General features: G+C 43.4%; 1 protein-coding gene across 1 annotated transcript in view; it reads right to left on the bottom strand.

Annotated features, from left to right (window-relative positions):
• SLC25A46 (solute carrier family 25 member 46) overlaps positions 1–21,767 on the bottom strand; it is a 37,006-nt gene that overhangs the window by 10,448 nt on the left and 4,791 nt on the right. Inside the window, exons 2-6 of the mRNA XM_084628869.1 lie at positions 19,900–19,942; positions 17,110–17,167; positions 16,411–16,488; positions 15,347–15,447; positions 2,083–2,139 (exon numbers count right to left, since the gene is read on the bottom strand). Of these exons, the coding sequence (XP_084484995.1) occupies positions 2,083–2,139; positions 15,347–15,447; positions 16,411–16,488; positions 17,110–17,167; positions 19,900–19,942 (337 nt within the window). The remainder of the gene's footprint in view (positions 1–2,082; positions 2,140–15,346; positions 15,448–16,410; positions 16,489–17,109; positions 17,168–19,899; positions 19,943–21,767) is intronic.

The raw sequence follows: 21,767 nt of genomic DNA, 5'->3' as shown, positions 1-21,767 counted from the left end.
TCTGTGGAGAAAGAGGTGGTTAGGGACTATTTAGAAAAGCTGGACGTGCACAAGTCCATGGGGCCGGATGAGTTGCATCCGAGAGTGCTAAAGGAACTGGCGGCTGTGATTGCAGAGCCATTGGCCATTATCTTTGAAAACTTGTGGCGAATGGGGGAAGTCCCGGATGACTGGAAAAAGGCTAATGTAGTGCCAATCTTTAAAAAAGGGAAGAAGGAGAATCCTGGGAACTACAGACCAGTCAGCCTCAGTTCAGTCCCCGGAAAAATCATGGAGCAGGTCCTCAAAGAATCAATCCTGAAGCACTTACATGAGAGGAAAGTGATCAGGAACAGTCAGCATGGATTCACCAAGGGAAGGTCATGCCTGACTAATCTAATCGCCTTCTATGATGAGATTACTGGTTCTGTGGATGAATGGAAAGCAGTGGATGTATTGTTCCTTGACTTTAGCAAAGCTTTTGACACGGTCTCCCACAGTATTCTTGTCAGCAAGTTAAAGAAGTACGGGCTGGATGAATGCACTATAAGGTGGGTAGAAAGTTGGCTAGATTGTCGGGCTCAACGGGTAGTGATCAATGGTTCCATGTCTAGTTGGCAGCCGGTGTCAAGTGGAGTGCCCCAGGGGTCGGTCCTGGGGCCAGTTTTGTTCAATATCTTCATAAATCATCTGGAAGATGGTGTGGATTGCACTCTCAGCAAATTTGCGGATGATACTAAACTGGGAGGAGTGGTAGATACGCTGGAGGGCAGGGATAGGATACAGAGGGACCTAGACAAATTGGAGGATTGGCCCAAAAGAAATCTGATGAGGTTCAATAAGGATAAGTGCAGGGTCCTGCACTTAGGACGGAAGAACCCAATGCACAGCTACAGACTAGGGACCGAATGGCTAGGCAGCAGTTCTGCGGAAAAGGACCTAGGGGTGATAGTGGACGAGAAGCTGGATATGAGTCAGCAGTGTGCCCTTGTTGCCAAGAAAGCCAATGGCATTTTGGTATAAGTGGGTATAAGTATAATGGTATAAGTACGGGCATAGCGAGCAGATCGAGGGACGTGATCGTTCCCCTCTATTCGACATTGGTGAGGCCTCATCTGGAGTACTGTGTCCAGTTTTGGGCCCCACACTACAAGAAGGATGTGGATAAATTGAAAAGAGTCCAGCGAAGGGCAACAAAATTGATTAGGGGTCTGGAACACATGACTTATGAGGAGAGGCTGAGGGAACTGGGATTGTTTAGTCTGCAGAAGAGAAGAATGAGGGGGGATTTGATAGCTACTTTCAGCTACCTGAGAGGTGGTTCCCGAGAGGATGGTTCTAGACTATTCTCAGTGGTAGAAGAGGACAGTACAAGGAGTAATGGTCTCAAGTTGCAGTGGGGGAGGTTTCGGTTGGATATTAGGAAAAACTTTTTCACTAGGAGGGTGGTGAAACACTGGAATGCGTTGCCTAGGGAGGTGGTGGAATCTCCTTCCTTAGAAGTTTTTAAGGTCAGGCTTGACAAAGCCCTGGCTGGGATGATTTAATTGGGGATTGGTCCTGCTTTTGAGCAGGGGGTTGGACTAGATGACTTCCTGAGGTCCCTTCCAACCCTGATATTCTATGATTCTATGATTTGCTAAGGGCCACAAATAACCATAAGCCATGGATCAGATTAGGAACTTTAAAAAGGAATAAATTAAATAAATACCCTACATGCCACTGCCAGTGGAGTGCAGTGAAGATGTAGCCTTACACAGCGTATTTGGGACCATCCACACATAATCTGAATTTCTCATTTGCAGCTAAGAGCACCTTTTGAAAATCCACAAAACTATCATCATCATCCTGGCAAATCTCAAAGCCTCCTTGCAGACTGAATGCCACCTGGATTGATCTCTATCTAGGTCCATAAGGTAGTTGGCTGAATAGTCAGTTTATGTATGTCATTGGTGATCTTATTACACCACTGAAACTTTTGGCAACCACATGCTTGCTGGCTCTGTAGTGGCATTCTTTGGTCTTCTATCCTAAGAACATATGTTTATATATACATATCTTATCATAAGAGTACTATCAGTTTTTAGCAAGAGCCACACTTACCTTTTCAGTAGAAGGTGTCCTCCTATTTGTCTGAGGCTCCATTTATGTGAAAGTTCCCTAAAAGTTAAAGCAGAATTTACCTGTAAAATCCAAAGACAGAAAAACCCAAGCATTTATTTCACCACTCTAACAGAATTTTAAAACATCAGTTTGATAATTAGGGTCTACGCATGTCCTCCACTACAGCTAATGGAAGGATCATGTTTAGCTTGTATAAATTATATTTTTTAAATTGGGTATTTTGATTGGTTAGGACTGCTGGATATTCTAAGAGGAAAATAAGTGATGTGTATTTATCTGTTTGTAGCTCAATATGTACTAAATTGTTACACAATCATTACTGTATGGAACATTGCAACATTCTGAAGCAAATTTGGTTTTGTTTCTCTATTCCTACGTGAACAGTGATTTTTAGACACCAGTCTTCCTTTACTACCCTAGAATTACTGAAAATTGGCTAGCTACATTTGAAATGCTTGTTCTATTTCTTGAGGTTACATTTGTCTAGTTTTCATTCTTCTTCTAGAATGCTATTATATTCTCATACTTTACTAGCTCTGAAGGGCTAATTGACTTCAGACATTTCAACTATCTAACAGACAAAGTCTCAGGCCTGCAGCTGTGTAGTAACTCTGCAAACGCTAAGAAACACAAATTATTCAGATTTGGACCCGTTTTAACTATTTCCTGCTTTTTCATGCAAAACCTGAATTAACCTCTAAAAGTAGTATATTCTAAATGCATACTTCAAAACATGGTTAGTTAATATCAACTACAGTCTATTAAACTGATAATATATCACAACATTAATTAGGGATGGCACCAGACAGCAGTACATTTGCTAATCAATCTCAAAATTACTTAAGGTTAAAGAGTTTCCAATTTGATAGGTCAGACATACTGGACTGTCAATTGGTATTTTTTCTGCTGGAAAATAATAGACTTTGAATTACATTCAGCTTCATTCTTGTCAAAGAATCACACTCAGCAGCATGACAGCAACTCTAAGATACTAGACCATGTTACTGTACTGAGCACGCTACTATATGGAGCAGAGATTTGGCTGACAAGAGTGGCTAACAACGAGAGTGGAAACTGCCCATTACTAGAAGTCTGAGGAAGATTCTACACATTTTGTGGAAAGATAAAACAATAAATGCACAAGCAAGCAAGCCAACGGAGCAGGACATGCTAGGAAATATCAAAGAAAGACTACTCAGGTGGTTGGGACATGTATACCAGATGGGAGACATGCTAAGCAACCACTGAACTGGGAACCTGAAAGAGGAAAGAGAAAGCAAGGAACGCCAAGGAAGAACTGGCAGAAGACAGTAACAGAAGATACAGAATGCATTGGCATCACCTGGGAAGAAGTGAGCAACTGTAAAGAATGGGCGACCTGGACTGTCCAATGTGTCAGCTGCACGCCACTGTGCATGTGCAGAATTCATGTGTCCTACAGATAGAGCCGTCCCTTGGGTAGGGTGAATCGGGGTGACTGCTCCAGACCCCGTACTTTGGGGGGGCCCCCGAGCTTTGAAAAAAATCGGGACTGTCCCAATATTTAGCCCTCTGTCCCGTGTCCCAAATGATGTATGATCGGAACGCCATTTGTCCTGACATTCAGGTGAGGAGGCGGGCAGGGACGTGAGGTGGGAGGGTGAGCAGGGTGAGGAGGTGAACGGGGAGGTGGGTGAGGAGGAGGATGGACTGGCGGAAGGGGGGATGCACCAGGTGGAAGGTGAGGAGACTAGTGGGGAGGTGAGCAGTGGGCAGATGGCGAGAAGGAGAGCAGTGGGCAGACAGGCGGGGGTCGTGGTGGTGGTGAGGAAGCGAGAGGTGGCCAAGATGGATGGATGGTGAGGAGACTAGCACAGAGGCGGATTTGTCTCGGGCCCTGCACCCCCCTAGGGATGGTACTGCCTGCAGATTTTATTTTTCTCTGCAGAAAATACATTCTGCTGGAAAGGCTCTGCAGTTACAGCTATTGCTCACCAGGGGCTGCTATGGTGTCAGAACAGAGGCAGCAGGCTCACAGCTCACTGGCCCTAGAAGTCAGCAGCCGATAGGGAGAGAGCAGAGGCTGTGTTCGTCACAGCACCCTGCCTGTGGGGCCAGGGGAGGAGGCATGGGATATGCGTCAGGGCGGGGAAGGACAGACAGAGCAGGGTATGTGGGGCTGCTGGGGGGGGGTGTCACCTAGATTGGGGTTCAGAAGGGCTAGCAGGCAAGCTGAGGGTGAATGAGAATGGGGGTGCAGGGACACATGGGGATGGGGGGTCAGAGGAGCAGGGACACACTGGGGACGGGGGCAGATGTGCCTGACTGATTGGGAGAGGCTAGGGGTCAGCCAGGGTCTGCATGAGGGAGGTTCCCCCGCTCCCCAGATATGTTCCATACTTTTCTCATCCACACCCAACAACCCTTCAGGTTCACTCCCAGGCTCTTCCCAGCAATTACTTCCCTCAGCTCCTCCATTATCTCAGACTCTCCCAAGCCTTTGCACTGCTTCTGAGGAGGCCGGTACGTATCTGTGTCGCAGTTTAAATGAATTGCTACTTAAACTTCTGTATTAATATGCCTACTAAGGAATCTGTTTGTCAAAAAAAAAAAACATTTCCTAAATCTTTTTTGTTGTCTGTATTGTTACAGACATACCCTGCTGACATAATAATTGAAATAATTATTCTGCCGAAATAATTGAAACTGGCATGATCACATTGTGTTATTTTGACCCATTTATCTCAATGAGATGCTCTGAAAGAGAATATATCCAGTGGCGATAAATAGAGCCTGAAACAATAGTTCTAAGATGTGTGAACTGCTCCATTCGTGTTCATGCGCGTCCCTTCCCCACAGTGCTGGAGAGATTCTGATGTTTGTCAAGCATATCCATTCTCAGGAGCATGTTCTTTGTGCATGCTCTGAGCATGTCTACACTTAAAACACTACCTACACAAATGGCAGGGCTTCTCCCATCAGCGCAGGTAATCCATCTCCTTGAGAAATGGTAGCTAGGTCTAGAATTCTACTGTCCAACTAGCACAGTCTACACTGGGGGTTAAGTCAGTATAGCTACACCTCTCAGAGGTGTGGATTTTTCATACCCTGAAAGATGTGGCAATTCTGATGCAAGTTCCTAGTGTAGACTAAGCCTCGTACTCTGAGGACGCCTGTTCTAAGCTCCCTACTGAGAGGCTCAGTGATTCCCCATATCCTTGCTCACAACTGAGTGGGAAGAGGATCTGACACCCCCAGAAAGGCGAGTGCCCTATGAATCTGGCTCACATGGGGGAGGAGGGTCAGACCCCATAGAATGCCAGGGCCCGCCAGATCCCAGCACACATACAGGGGGCAGTGAGCAGAGCTCAAATATCCCTAGGTGTGCAGAGATCCCCAGATCACATGAACATAAGAACAGCCATACTGGGTCAGACCAAAGGTCCATCTAGCCCAGTATTCTGTCTTCCAACACTGGTCAATGCCAGGTGCTTCAGAGAGATTGAACAGAACAGGTAATCATCAAGTAATCCATCCCGTTGCCCATTCTCAGCTTCTGGCAAACAGAGGCTAGGGACACAGTTCCTGCCCATCTTGGCTAAAAGCCATTGATGGATCTATCCTCCATGAATTTATCTAGTTCTTTTTTGAACCCTTTTATAGTCTTGTCCTTCACAACATCCTCTGGCAGAGTTCCACAGGTTGACTGTGCATTGTATGAACAAATACTTCCTTCTGTTTGTTTTAAATCTGCTGCCTATTAATTTCATTTGGTGACTCATAGTTCTTGTGTTTTGAGGAGGAGTAAATAACACTTCCTTATTTACTTTCTCCACACCATTAATGATTTTACAGAAGGGGTTAGGACTTGGAGTTCAGACACCACTAGAAAGGCAAGCACCCTCCAGAACATGGCTCGAGGGTGGGCAGGGAAGATGTCACACTCCCGAAGATTGGCAGGGCCCTATATCCTGACACATATATGGGGGCAGGAATGCAGCTCTGACACCATGAGTGGCAGGGACCCCCAAATTCAAACTCACAAAGGTGGGTAGAGAGAAGAGCTCAGATCCCCCAGAAAACAACCCCCCCCCTCCGGGAACCTGGCTCACATGAGGGGGGGCAGGCAAGAAGGGTCACACCCGTGTAGATCAGCTAGGACTCTGGATCATGGAACATACAAGGAATGGGAATGTGCAGCTGACAGGTGCTCCTGCCCCTATTCTTCCCCCCCCTCCACCCTGAAACTCATCCCCTTGTTCCCCTTCCCAGTTTCCCGCCCCCCTCACTTGCCCTAGTCCGGATCCCCTCCCCATCACATGATCTCCCAACCCTTTTTAAAAGCCATAGATTTTAAATCCAGACAGCTTGTATCCAAGAGCTGGCTGAGGAGCTTACTGGACCCTTAATGTTTATTTTCAATGCGTCTTGGAACACCATCAAAGTTCCAGAAGAACGGAAGAAAGCTAACGTTGTGCCAATATTTAAAAAGTGTCAATAGGATGACAGATAATTCTAGGCCTGTCAGTCTGACATCGATTCCAGGCAAGATAATGGAGCAGCTGATACAGGACTCAATAAAAAAATTAGAGGATAATGTGACTAATGCCAATGAGCATAGGTTACGGAACACAGAATCTGTCAAATTAACCTGATATATTTTTCTGATGAGATTACAAGTTTGGTTGATAAAGGTAATAGTGTTGTTGTTACAGAGGTCTATTAGGCGTTTGACTTGGTACTGCACATTTTGATTAAAAAACTAGAGTAAGTAACATGGCACACAGGCTGGGCACAAGCAAACAATACAAGTTTCGATATGGCTAAATGTAAATGTAGACATCTAGGAACAAAGAATGTAGGCCATTCTTAAAGGATGGGGGACTCAACTCTGGGAAGCAGTGACTCAGAAAAAGATTTGGGAATCACGGTAGATAATCAGCTGAACACGAGCTCCTAGTGTGACAATAAGGCCAAAATGGCGAATGCAATCATTGAATGTGCAAATAGGGGAATCTTGAGTACGAGTAGAGAAGTTACTTTACCTCTGTATTTGGCACTGGTGCAACTGATGGAATAGTGTGTCCAGTTCTGGTGTCCACATATCAAGAAGGATGTTGATGAAATTGGAGATGGTTCAGAGAAGAGCCACAAGAATGATTTAGAGGTTCGCAACCTTTTTTTGCTGGGACTCCCTTTGAAAATATTTCAGGCTGTGACAACCCCCCTCAAAAAGTGACAACGCTCCCCATACCAGGCCATCCTTACTTCTGCACTGCTGCTAGCAGTGCCACTGCCGTCAGAGCTGGGCACCTGGCCAGCAGTCACCGTTTTTGTGATTCCCCTACTATCAGGGGTGAAAGTAACTTAAAGGACTTACTGGTATGAAGGCTGGGGTCCTGAGCTGGGGAGCGAAGCCTCAACCAGAAGGGACGGGGCAATTAAATCCCCAGGCCCTTTAAACCGTGATTTAAAGGGCCTGGGGCTGTGGTAGAGGCGGCTGGGAGCGCCGGGCCCTTTAAATCACTGCTGAAGCCCCATGGTAACAGTAGCTGCAGCAACGGCCAGAAGCCCCGAGGCTCTGGCGGCAATTTAAAGGGGCAGGGGCTCTGGCCGCTGCCTGGAGCGGAGGACCCTTTTAAATTGTCAGCCTGGGGAAGCTGCCCCCTGCCAGTACGGTTGGCTGTGTACTGGCTCTTGCTGGTACACTTGACTGGACCGGCTTACTTTCACCTCTGCCTACAATAATCTTGGGACCCACAGTTTGAGAAACACTGGATTAAAGGATTAGAAAACATGGCTTAAAGTGTCAGATTTAAGAAGCTCAATCTATTTAGTTTAACAAAGAGAAGGATTAGTGGTGGTGATTGGTCCATAAGTATCTACAAGGGGAACAAATATTTGAGAATGGGCTCTTCAGTATTGCAGAGAAAGGTGTAACACGATCCAATGGCTGGAAGATCCAGCCCGGGGGACTGTCCTACCCAGCCCCTGAGCTCCTGGCCCGGGGGGCTGGCCCCCAGCCCCTCCCATGCTGTTCCCCCTCCCCCGCAGCCTCACCTCACCACCGGTGCAATGCTCTGAGTGGCGTGGCTGCAGAGCGCAGCCTGACCCAGTGTTCTGTGCTGCGTGGTTATCTGTCCTGGTGCAGCCGCGCTGCCAGCCACTGGTGCTCCAGGCAGCGCGGTAAGGGGGCAGGGAGCAGGGAGAGGAGTTTGGATAGAGGGCAGAGGAGTTCGGGGGGGTGGATAGGGGTTGGAGCGGTCAGAGGGCGGGGAACATGGGTCCCGGGGGTGGGGCAGTCAGGGAGGAGGGGTTGGATGGGGCAGTGGGAGGCAGTCAGAGGCGGGGATTCCAGGGGCGGTCAGGGGACAGGGAGGGTGGGTGGGGCATGGGTCCGGGGGGGGAGGGGGCAGTCAGGAAGGAGAGGTGGGGGTTGGATGGGGCGGCGGGGGGGCAGTTAGGGGCAGGAGGTCCGGGGGCAGTCAGGGGACCGAGAGCAGGGGGCCGTCAGGGAACAGGGCGGGTTGGATGGGGCAGGAGTCCCAGGGGAGCCGTCAGGGGGCAAGAAGCAGGGAGGTCAGATGGGGGCGGGGCCGGGCCATGCCTGGCTGTTTGGGGAGGCACAGCCTCCCCTAACTGGCCCTCCATATGATTTCAGGAATCCGATGAAGCCCTCAGGCCAAAAAGTTTGCTGCCCCCCACCCACACCCCAAGCTAGACAGATAAAGACCTGGTCTACAGTACAAAATTAATTTGACCTAATTTACATCGGCAATACAGCCACTGCAGTAATTACATCGCTTGGGCATGTCTACGCTTTGCTCCTTGTGTCAGCAGTGCGCATCCTTACCAAAAGCGCTTGTATCGATTGTACTGTCTGTGTGGGACATTGAGGGACAGCTCCTGAAAGCCAGTAACAGTCGACATAAGCAACACAGTGTCTACACCGACACTGCATTGACCTAATTACACTGACCGTGACTCTACACTGCTCAGAGATGTGGTATTATGTTGGCAGCATGACGCAAGATGCCTTGTGTCGACTTAACTCTGTAGTGTAGACCAGGCCTAAATCAGCTTAACTATGTTGCTCATGGCTGTGAAGAATTCACACCCCTGAGCAGCACAGCTAAGCCAACCTGACCTCTAGCGTAGACAGGATTCTTCTGTTGACCTAGCTACCTCCTCTTGGGGAGGTGAATTACCTATGCCGAGGGAAGAACCCCTCCCGTCAGCGTAGGTAGTGTCCACACTGAAGTACTACAATGGTAGTGATGCAGCATTTCAAGTACAGACAAGCCGTTACACTGGAAATAAGGCACACATTTTTAACAGTGAAGGTAATTAACCATTGGAATAGTTTGCCAAAGGGCAAGGTGGACTCCATTACTGAGGACTTGAAAAATCAAGATTGGATGTTTTTCTAAAGAACGTGTTCTAGAAATTATTTTGGGGAAGCTCTCTAGCCTCTTATACAGGAGGTGAGACTAGATGATCACAATGGTTCCTTCTGGACTTGGAATCTATGATTCCTTCCCTCTATTTCTCCCCACTCTTCCACCCCAAAATCACCTTCCTCTCCAGCGAGCAATTGCTTGTGTAGTTATTTACTTTTTAAAAAACAGCTGTAGTACCTTCAACAAAATAAAGAAAAAACACCCTTTGATAGATGCAGATTGGAGCAACTTGCTTGCTTTGTGTTTTACTTCAGACTTTCTGCCCTGTGTTGGATTTTAACTCTTAAGACGTGGGGTGGTGTTCAGATTTGACCACTGTAACATAACCTCACAGCCACCAGGGGCCTCTGATGTAGAGTTAGTTTTGCAGATAGTGTCTCTCGCTGCTCAAGTTCAGTGTAATTTATTAGGCATGTGAATAGATACATGAGCCTTAGCATGCCTAACTGGAGAAGCAAATTTTTTCAAATAATGCTTTTATTTTCTCCAAAGGGCTAGTGGTGACATGCACTCTGTAGGAGTAACCCTTGAGCATTTGAGACCTTGGCACAATGATGTGTGCCCTGGTTTAATCTACACAGTGAGCAAAAAAAATGTTGCCAAGAACGTGTCAACTTTACAAAAAGGTATCTTGCTCTTCCCTCTTCCCCCCTGGGGAATGCATCTCAGGAATCCCTTGGTGTAATGGCCCAAATTTGGATTGCTGACCATACCCTGTGGCACACCAAATTTTAAGGCAATATGATTAACCGTATGGATTTTAGAGCATTTAGGACAGACAAGAGCAAAAAACAGAAAGCTGGTCTTAATCTTAACTACAGAACAGCTGTCATTCTGCTGTAAGAGCCATGCTCCATAAAGTGGAAGTTGGCCCCACCCTGTCAATGTGTCTTAACTTTAACAAGGAGAGACCACTTCTAGGGAGTATGTTCAGTTTTCATGTCCATTGAGTACTTAGCTTCTCTGCTGAAACTCCCAACACAAGTGTCAATTATGGGGTATTTTTGGTGATGACACTGGGAATTGGATTAAGACCAATATATCAGAAATGGTTTCAAGTGGCAAGAGACTCCAATTCACTACTAGCTCTCTGAATCTCACTGCTGGTAAAGTTTGCAGATGACACAAAGATTGGTGGAGTGCTAAATAAGGACAGGTCAATTATATCAAGTGATCTGGATAGCGTCGTAAACTGGGTTCATTCAAGTTAGGGTGGATAAAAAGATTTTTGAAAAAAGATTTTTTGATTTAAATTATAATAGATTTATTTTAAAAAATAAACCTGTTTAAAATGAAAACTGAATTTAATACTAAATATGGTAAGACCTAAACTACTTATAATTTAGTTGTAAATGTGAAACATATATTGCTTAGAGAAGTTTATGTATCCAAAACGTTTAAGGTTGTTTTGTTTAATAAAAATACATTTTATATGATGTTGTGTGTGTTTAAATTCCAGTTACCATCCTAATAGTTTGACATAAGCCATGCGCAAAAGGTTGATTATCTAGTAAATAAGCCATATATCACTCACCATTTGCTAACATACTAAAAATGTACAAATTAATAAGAATCTGAAAATATTAAACTATATAATTGCTTAAATAAATTTGTATAGTGACAGTGTACCATTCTAGGTAGAAACATGATGTACCAAATCTAGTATAAAGGCTCAATTTAGTTGGAAATCAACATGCTTTAATGGCTATATCAACCAACGAGAATGCGTCTCTCTTTAGAAAATAACTGAAGTACACAAGGTAAGTTGATTAAAATCAAATGATTTAAAATTAGGCTTTCCACTTGGTAATTTAAATCAATCCACTCCACTCAAATTACTGTATTGAAGAGAACTCAACTTGTGTTTCAGTCTAGCAGACAAAGTTATAACAGGATTAAACATCTGGAAGCTGAAACTAGAAATATTCAGAAACTGCCAATAAGGTGCATGCTTTTAACCGTTAGGGTAATGAACCATTAGAATAATTTAACCAAAGATGTGGCGTACCCCATCACTTGAAGTTTTTACATGACGACTTCCAAAAACCTATCTCAACTAGAAGTTACAGGCATGGTGCAGAAACTACTATGTGAAATTCAACAGCACATATTAAGCACAAAGTCAGACCAGATGATCATAAGGTACCGTCCAGCCTTAGTAATCTATAACCAACCCAATCCAACTTAAATCAGAATTTAAAAAAACCCGAGACTACTCTAAATTACCCAAAATCAACAACAGATGAGATCCTACCTAGCCAATGTCAATCGCTAAGGGCTCTTAACATCACGGCTTGCACCTGAAGCATGCTACATGTTGTTATTTAAACTAGCCTGAAGAAGCTCTACAATGAGATTGATGGGAACCAAAAATAGATACTCTTGGATTGCCCTGCCTACTGTGTCAAAAAGCTACATTGCCCCCAATTCTCTAATAGACCTTTCAAGGATCTGCCCTTCTTGATTTAACAAGGGCGTAATCACTTTCCCTGCATTTTCCAGTAACTTTAACTTTCCCCTGAAGAGCTAGGCTTTATGCACCAATTTAGATCTGGAACCTGAATTTGCATGAACAAGTCCTCTGCCTTGGCACACATTGACTATACGCTTTTACCCTTTCACTGGTGTGTGTGTGTTAAGGGAACTGGTGGAAGTGTATATTCCATCAACCTACTCCACAGGAATAGAGACCCCAGTGTGGTCATACATTCATGAACTATAAACATGCAAGAGGCAGTTCTACCTGCAAGCTAGAAGAACTATGTATGAGTGCTGTCACTTCTCTATTAAGCTGACTGGTAGAATGGATCACTGATCAGCATCTTTTATTTCTGTCCACAAAGTAAGAACTCTCATCCAGGGACTCATCTGTCACCTTAAGTACTGCAAACTCCTCCTCTCTGGGTGACCTTACACCCATCTTATCCCCCCCAATCCATTCAAACAGCAACTAAGATAGTTTTCTTTTCTCATTGTTCTGACCAGGCCATCGTCCCCTTTTCTGTATCCTTCCACTGACTCTCCACTTCCACTGCATCAGGCTCTAGCTTCCGCCCTCACTTTTGGAGTCCTTTACAACTTTGCCCTTCCCTACTTACCTATTCTCTTATTGTTTCATCATTCCACCTTCTTTCCTCATGACATCACTGTGACCCTAAAAACCCCTCAATGCCAACAGGAAAATAATTCACTATTTGGTAACTAACTCCTGAGAAGCCTGACAAAATCACTACACCCAACACATTGCTTTCATAATATTTACCCAAAGAGGCTTAAGTGAGGTCTCTAATAAAAGCTTGTGTCATACTGGTTCTCAATCATTGTGAGATGTATGTACGGATAATATTTAAGGAATTGTGTATGTATACTGAAAGGTATGGTTTAAAGTCTGAATCAAAGCAGGGTTGTCAAGCAGGTTTTAACCAAAGGATGTATGTTCACCTGCCTCCTCGGTTCACATATAAAATAGCCATTGTAAGCCAACTCAATTTACACATGATGTCAATACGAGGATGTGAAAGCAAAATGGAGCTAGCACACCAAAGAATAAACCATGGGGGTCATCCTGACTCTGGGGCCAAAACCAATGAACTCTGGCAATATAAAGAGAAGGCAAAAGGACACTTTTTTTGTCCTTGACTGAGGAAGCAAAAAGGACAATGCTTCTTGCATTCATGAAAGAGGGATCCCAGCCATGATGGTTGGAGATGCTGGGAGAGTGCTTTAGGTGAGAAACTACTTTAGACAAGGGTTTAGCCCGTTACAGTTAAGTCTAGACTCTAGGAAGCATGCTATACTTTGTTTTATATGCGACAATTTCTGTTTCCATTTTTATTCTCTCTCTCTCTCTCTCTCTCAAAATCTTAGCCTTTGATAATAAACTTACGAGTGTTTATAAACTACCGTGAGGATCGTTGAGAAAACGCAAGGCGCTGTTGACAGGCCAAAAAGGTAGAACCTTGTATTGATAGTGGTCTGTGTCCAAAGCAAATCTCAGAGAACGCCTGTGGGCAGGCTGTATTGTAACATGAAAATAAGCATCCCGCAGGTTGAGGGCTGAAAACCAGTCCCCCTGCTCCAGTGCCAGTATTATTGTTGTTAAGGTGACCATCTTGAACCTTTGCTTTCTCACAAATTTGTTTAGTCACCTGAGATCAAGGATAGGTCACCATCCCCAACCTTTTCTTTTGTGTTAAAAAACACTTGAGTAAAATCCCTTCCCCCTGTGTTGAGCAGGAACAGTCTCCACTCTATCAAAAGGGAGATCTTCAACTGTATTATGCATCTCCCGTGGAGATGCTGAAGAATTAAACCATGAGGCTTGTCGCATAACAGCTGTAGTGGTGGACCTTGTGTTGAGTTTCTGGCACTTCCTCCAGAGCAATCTTAAGCTCATTAGCCATGTTTTTGAACAAGTCTTAGAAGTGGGTAAAGTCATCTGCCATGGCTGGTGGTGGAGGCATAATAGCCTTATCCAGTGAGGAGGATGAATTGTTGTTGGTTGGCAAGGTGTCGGGAGCAGTGTCCTCTTCCTGCTCTGCCATGGGTTCTCCCGTGTGTTCGCTGCTACAGCCTCCAAAGGTGGAGGCGGGGATCTGGTGTTTCCCCTTCATGGGCTGGGGCACCTGTTATAGTGCCTTCTGCAACACCCCCAGGGACTCCCATGTGGCCAGCGGCCAGGAAAGGGCATGGGCGGTCCCATGCATGGGTGGCAATACCAAGGTGGCATATCATGAGCATATGTGGACCATGATCGTAGTGGGTCAAGCAGCAACAAGTGTCCTGATTGGGGCAGAATGGCGATGGGAGAATACCCCTTCAACCTCCTCATCTCTCTGCGGTCGGGGAGACCAACAAATCCTTATAGTGCAGGAAATGACATGGTGTCGAGAGGGTCGGTGCCAAAGGGCAGGGCGCTGATTACACCAGCAGTGTGGTGTGCTGAGTCAGTGCCGATGTAGCTTGTGCTGGCACCGTCGTGGCACCAGCGGCATTAGTCTGTGGCGCGGAAATAGGAGCGGTTGCTGGTGCCATCTCCTTTGGAACTACCAATGGTGCTGTGGTGGAGGCAGGCAGCTTAGAGCCATTAGCCTCAGCACCGGAGTGGTGAGTGCCAGCCCTGGCCACCTCGCAGAGGGTGCTGAAGGTGCCCAGTGTGTTGCAGGTGCTGAGCCGCGGGGAGGCCAGCATTGATGGAACGATTTGGTCAGTGACCGTTTTGTGCTGATCTGCTCTCTATGAGGTGAGGAAGATGGCTCTCACTTTTATGACCAACTCTACTTCTCACTGGTTTAATACCCACTTAACAGAGGTATCTAACAATGCTTATATAGAGAAGGGAGAAAGCTGAGAGGAAGGTGGACTCTCCTATTCACGGTGTCTTCCTAGTCTGGAATGTCAGTTCAGACCACTACCTTTACTCTTACTAGAGGCAGTGAAATATCTGACCAGATTTTAATGCCCACCTATCATTTTTACAGTGCAAATATTTGTAATAAAAATAACATGAGCACTGTACACTCTGTATTCGTTGCCATAAAAGAAATCAATATACTTGAAAATGTAGAAAAATATCCACAAATATTTAATAAATTTCAATTAGTATTCTATTGTTTAACAGTGTGATCAATCACAGTTGGTGATTTAAATCAATCCATTGACTGAAACCACCTAGGGAATATCTAGCGACCATAACAGAATCAAACTTTTAAACAACTCCATATTTTTAATACCTTACATGGTATTCAGTAACAAATGTTAATGTTCAACTTGCTAAATATCACCAAAAAATGAAAGTGTGATACCTTGGCAAGGGTGTAAATTCGCTGATGATGCCTTCTGTTCCCAAGGTTATGCCCTGAACCATGAAGGTGCTCCCCATTCCTTTCCAAAGAGCTTTTGGACCCTGTAATTTAAATTTCCAGTCAGATTCAGTAACACGAAAATTGGTGATAATACATTTCACACTTTTAATAAAATTGTAGAAACAAACTAGAAAGGGGCCCAAATTGAACATTGGATCTGAATGTTTCCAAATTAATGGAATTCAGACCCTGATCCGAACAATGATCATCTCTAAATACTTTTCATACCAATAACACTTTCTATCAGATAACCTGAAGGAGCTTTACAAGCATTAATACATAATGCATACCAAAACTACTGCTGAGAGGCTTAATCTCCATATTTCCGTTGGGCAAAATGAGGTACAGAAAGACTAAGTGATTTATCCCAAATCACCCAGCCTGCCCTCTGCAAACCCAGAAATACATTCTCATCTTTTAACTAGTCTTGGACTTTAGACACAAAATCATCCTTCTATTGTAATAACATGGATATTTATGTTGAATTTTATAGTGGGATTCAGAGTACAGTAGTCTTCCAAAATTTAAAAAGTCACTATTTAATTTTAAATATTCTTTTTATCCACATAAATATCTAATACTTTCTGGAATCCTGATGAATTCTTGGCCTCAGTGACATGTTTTTTTCTTTTTGTGTGTATGTGTATATATATATATATATATATATATATATATATATAAATAAATAAAAGCAGAAGTGTTTGTGTGAGTGTGTGTGTGTAGGTGAGTGTGTGTGTGTATGTATATACACATACACACACGCACTTTTTTCCAGTAAATATTAAGCACAGTGAAATAAAGTACTAGAGAAAGTGAAGTTCTTTATTGAACTCTTTTTAGTAATTAATAAAAATAAAACTTAGAAAAATATTTTTGTAATGCTCAGCTAGCTTCTAAAAATATTTAGATATGAAGAACACTTCTGTTTCAATAAGTATATATACCACAACTGTATCTACATAATTTTGTTTTATGTATAACTATTGAGGGCTCAAAATACTGACCTGGGTCTTATTGATGCTGTACATAATATTGACAATAGTAAATGGAGTGAGATGATAATTCCGGGCATGATAATTAACCTGTTAAAATATACATACATGTAATAAAATAAAATGCTGGAATATAACAATTGTTGTTAAAACACTTACGTGATGAATATTCACTTAAATGTTACAATTTAGACTGCAAGATCATCCAAAACAAGAACTGTTTTCTGAGGCAACTTGAACATTCTTCGTCACTCAAACATTAATAATACTTATTTAAATCTTCCCTGCCACTTAAAAGGACATAGATCAAAATTCACTTGCAAATTTAGGTTTAAGCTTTGAAAAAAAAATCTAAAAAAAAATTTCCTTTTTTTTTTCATTAAAGTCCAATGGAAAGTCATTTTTAAAAACACCAAAACATTCTACTAGAGCATGAGAACCCGACAGTAATTTAATTAGTAACCACTTAGACACTATTTTTCTTTGTTTTATGTTTATTATCCAAACTAAAAATACAGCATTAAAAGTGAAAGTAAATTAGATTAACATTTTAATTTAAGTTCTAAAAGTAACATAAGGAAATTTGTTTTTAAACTTTTTACCTGACAGTGTCTACTTAGAAGTCTTAGGCTTACTTATAACTCTACAATCAGAAAATGTAGAAAGTCTAAAACTAGATTAAATTCAATTGCAGAATTTAAAAACATGTACCTGACATTGGCGACGTAGAACAATGCAAGGATGTGCCAACACATTTTCTGTAAATAGACTTTAAAAGAGGAATGTATTTAAAAGTACTGAAAATAAACTGAAACCTATTAATAACGGATATTCTTCTTTAGCAGCAAATTAATATTAGGTTTACAATATTTGGGGAATACACAAAAATACGTCTCAATGTTAGTCCACGTCCTACCAGCAGTTTTTTTCGGAGAGTGAACCACACACTTTCCAACAGGCCAAAAAGTCAGACGCTCAGAAACTGATCACCCACTCCGTAGGGGTACATATGTACAAAAATTAATGCTCAGACCCTCCTGCTGTGAATATGAGGAAATCCGCAGAGGCACAAAGTGAGTCACCCATGACCGCAGAGCTGGTCAGTGTCAGAACCAAAATTAAAATCTCCCAACTCCCAGTTTTACAGTCATTCCTCTACACCACAGAGCCCCTCAAAGAAAGAGGACCTTGTTCTATAAGTCTATTAGGTCCCTACAGTATATCAACAGAGGTTGATATGTATGAAGGGGTTCAATAGTTGACCCAAAAACTTCATTCACCAGGCACCTTGAAAAATCTATTGCATTTGACATGGACTTGGACAGACATCGCAATGTGTGTTCTGAGAACAGAATTAATCAGTATATTAAGGTCCACCATTTTCTCAACCAAAAAGAAAAATATAATTCCATACATAAAGATAGCAGATTTGGATAGTTTTTCCACCCCAATATTACTGCTCTAGCATGCTTTAACATTGTGCTTGGTGATATTTGCGCCTGCTTAGGAAAGATTAATACTACCTGAAAATATTCATTTGAGTGACGAATGCACAAGCACTCTTCACAGAAGCATTTCAGAATTCTCAGAAGTCTCTCCATATTTAACTGCAGATTCTCAGCGACTCCCTTCCCTCCTACCCAGGAGTCAACACTGTCTTAATTCTAGAATCATCTCCTCTAGATTCCTTGCTCTGATTACCCCACAATAAAATTTGAAGGTGTTTTTCCAAACTATAGGTGAGTGGGAAATTACATCTTTATAACTAGTCGGTCTCCAGGTACATATCACTTGGGCTATTTCTCTCTCTAGCTTATCTATACAGCACAGAATTTTAAACGGAGCAAGACTCAGCCTTTTGGTTTGTTTGAACAGGATCCCAAGTTGCCAAACAGCACAGACATGCTGATGTTCTTCAGGGGTTCCTTGCATGGAAAACAGACAGCAGCAGAAGTATAGCTACGTTTTCATACTTTGCTCATTACCATACTATTTGATAGCCTTAAGAAATATAGGTCTAACTCACTGGGGCCCAACTTTGGTCAATATGAAAATCTGTGCAGTCCATGGGATCCATGCTAATAGCTGCAAGCATCCTTTGCCATTTTACACCTCTACCCAGATATAACACAACCTGATATAACACGGGTTCGCATACAACATGGTAAAGCAGGCTCCCTCCCCCCCCACCCCACCCTCCCCCCCCCGCCAGGTCTGGGAGGCAGGAGCTTTTGGGGGCCTGGGTGATTAGCGGGGGGCTGGGAGCAGCCCGCTCCGTTTCCCTTGCCCCTGCACCAGCCGTGTCACTCGGGGGAGGAGGCTTGGGGGAAGGGACTCCCCCCACCCCGCACTCACCAGTGGTGGCGGAAGCGAAGCAGTCCGGCCCCAGCCCACTCCACTCCGCCAGCTCTCAGCCGCGGCGCTCCGCTTCCCACCGCAGGTGAGTGCTGGGAGCGTCCTTTTCCCAACCTCCCCGCACTCACCAGCAGCTGCAGAAGGGGAGCAGCTCAGTCCAGCCCGCTCCACTCCGCCAGCTCCCAGCCACGGCACTCTGCTTCCCGACGCCAGTGAGTGCGGGGGGGGGCGTCCTTTCCCCAACCTCCCCACACTCACCGGCGGCAGGAAGCGGAGCGCCATGGCTGGGAGCTGGTGGAGCGAAGCGGGCTGGGGCCACGTTGCTCTGCTTCCCGCCGCTGCCAGTGAGTGCCTTTCAGGGGGCAGGGGTGTGGATAGGGGTCAGGGCAGTCAGGGGACAGGGGCCAAAGCAAGTGCGATAGAACGTGGTTTCACATATAATGCGGTAAGATTTTTTGACTCCCGAGGACCGCGTTATATCAGGGTAGAGGTGTATTTGAAGATAAGAGCCAGAGGCTATGAGCTGGAGTAAAAAGATAATCATTATAATGTTCATTTCTTGGCTGGTTTCATTCAGTGCCAACAGCAATAAAGACATCCCCACTAAACCGAATGGATCCATGTGCACTCATTCTTGTAAATCATCCTTTATACAGAGTCAGTCAAAACTTAAGAAATATAGCACACACTACCTAGTTTACAGTATATTATTCTTCTGCCATTATCTAATCAATATTTTAAGTACTGTTTCTGAGGTTTAAAATTCAAGAACACTGTGCCAATGCAATTCCAGCTAGTTCCACTCATTCTAACACTATTGCTCTCTAAAGTCCAAACATATAAAAGTATTTTTATTGATGTGTGCTTCATGCAAAACATACTGTAGCAACTTATATGCTCCAAGGTTTTCAAAATTCCTATGCTATATATTTTTGTATCAAACCCATCACTGTAGTAACTGAAAGAGCTGCAGTACCTTAGCTTGAGAAAGAAGGTAAGAGAAAACAATTAACTTTGTGCTAGATTTTTAAACCTAGTTCATTAAATGCATATTGTAATTTGAACTCAGGGAGCATGACAGACTACAAAATGTAAAAGCCATAATTATCAGTGAAAAATATGTTTTACACAGAACAAAATTCTTACCTGGCAAGGCCAATACCAAAGCCTGCAAATCTATTCAACTGTTCTGAAAGAAACACAATAAAAGATTATGTAGCACTGATATTTACTGCAGAACGGTGAGGAAAGAAACAAGCTGTAATCCAGAGTACCAGAGCAACCAATTGTATAGCTTGCTCATTTCAACAAATTCTGAGCACTGCACCACAGTGTACAAAGTATACTACTTTCGGGATAGTTTTGCCAACTCAGCAAAAGTAAAACGTAATTGTCTACCAAAGATTACTTGCAACTGAAGTGCTTGGTTTATAATAACTTGCTGGAGCTCAAATACAAGTAACTTATTTGCCTTAAACTACCTATATGAGGAAAAGGGAGACTGCATGGCTAATGGAACTGGGAACAATTTGACTGACATCTGGGAAAACAAATGGACCCAAATCAATAATGACCAAAAACCGCTACCTAACAGCTGTTCAGCGGTATGTGTGACATGAATATGGTCTCAGTCCAGTTCTTAATGAATAAATGTCAGTACCATAATGCCACCAGAAGAACTGGTGTTACAAAAAGTCACAGAGAGTGACCCTTTTACTTCTAGAAGTCCCCTCCACCGGGGGGTTGATTTAGCGGGTCTAGTGAAGCCCCGCTAAATTGACTGTCAATCGCTCTCCGGGCGACTCCAGTACTCCACCGGAACAAGAAACATAAGGTAAATCGATGGGAGAGTTTCTCCCGTCAACCCAGCATGGTGTAGACACCACAAAAGGTTGACCCTAAGCTACACTGACTTCAGCTATGTGAATAACTTAGGGTCGCTTAACTTAGGGCAACTGAGCCCCACAGTGTAGACTTGCCCTTGGTCTGCTAAGGCTTTGTGTCTAGTACTGTCAAATGGGAACTTTTTACTAACACTAAATTCACTTTAAACCTTACGATAGCAGGACACACAAATGTTAGTACTATTAAATGCACAACAAAAAATGTACATTAACTTCTTCAGAAAGAGGGGAGATTGAAAAAATTCAACACACTTGCCCAGAATTTCAAATATTTATCTGGTAACCCAAAATACAGATCTATTTGATTGTAATGATTCCATGGAACAGCAAGCTGCTTAGATTGTTTTGATCAATAGTTTCCCAATTAAGACTTACAACTATGGAGTGACTACTTCCAGTCCTAAGGTTTATTTGGTTTTCATTATAAGCCTGATTTTGATCCTCAGTTTCTCAAAACTGAAAATCTTTTCCATCTGAACTTTTGTACATGTGCTCCATAGCCAGCAAAGAATTTATATGGAAAGTTTCAGGTTAGATGAGGAGTTTATGAAACAGAATTTGAAAAGTTAAAGGGTTATTTTAAGAATACAACACGCCTAGCTGTATTTCCGAAAGCTTGGTCTAAAAACCTACAAATCTGTTTTATAAAATAACCCCCGGAAGAGATCAAATCATAGGACTTTTTTTTTTTTTGATAAAACTGAGTGCAAAATGTTTGAGTTAGTAACCACAGATGTTTCAATGATGAATCCAATCCAAGACGACTTCATGAGTTTTGCCAAAAGCCCAGTGGGGATTAAGTTTTGTTCAGCCCCAATTTTCAAACCTGGATGCCTAAAATTAGGCTCCTAAATCTATATTTATGTTCCTAAATAAAAAGTAGCCTGAGTTTCAAAGGTGCTGAGTGCCTACAGCTCTGAATGAAGTCAACTTGCAGACACTCAACACTGTTGAAAATTAGGCACTTTTATACAGAAGCTTAGATATGGATTTAGAAGCCTACCTTTAGGCATATAGATTTGAAAATCTTGACTTCAATTCACTAATCTCTTTCCACTTGTAGATACGGTCATAATGTTAACCAACCATTAGTCTTCCCCTACGGAGAGT

This window comes from Lepidochelys olivacea (genome assembly GCF_965140295.1).
Source record: "Lepidochelys olivacea isolate rLepOli2 genome assembly, chromosome: 5".
NCBI classification, from domain to species: Eukaryota; Metazoa; Chordata; order Testudines; family Cheloniidae; genus Lepidochelys; species Lepidochelys olivacea.
The sequence above is the reverse complement of the archived record's forward strand: the minus strand, read 5'-3'. Positions and strand labels throughout refer to the sequence as shown.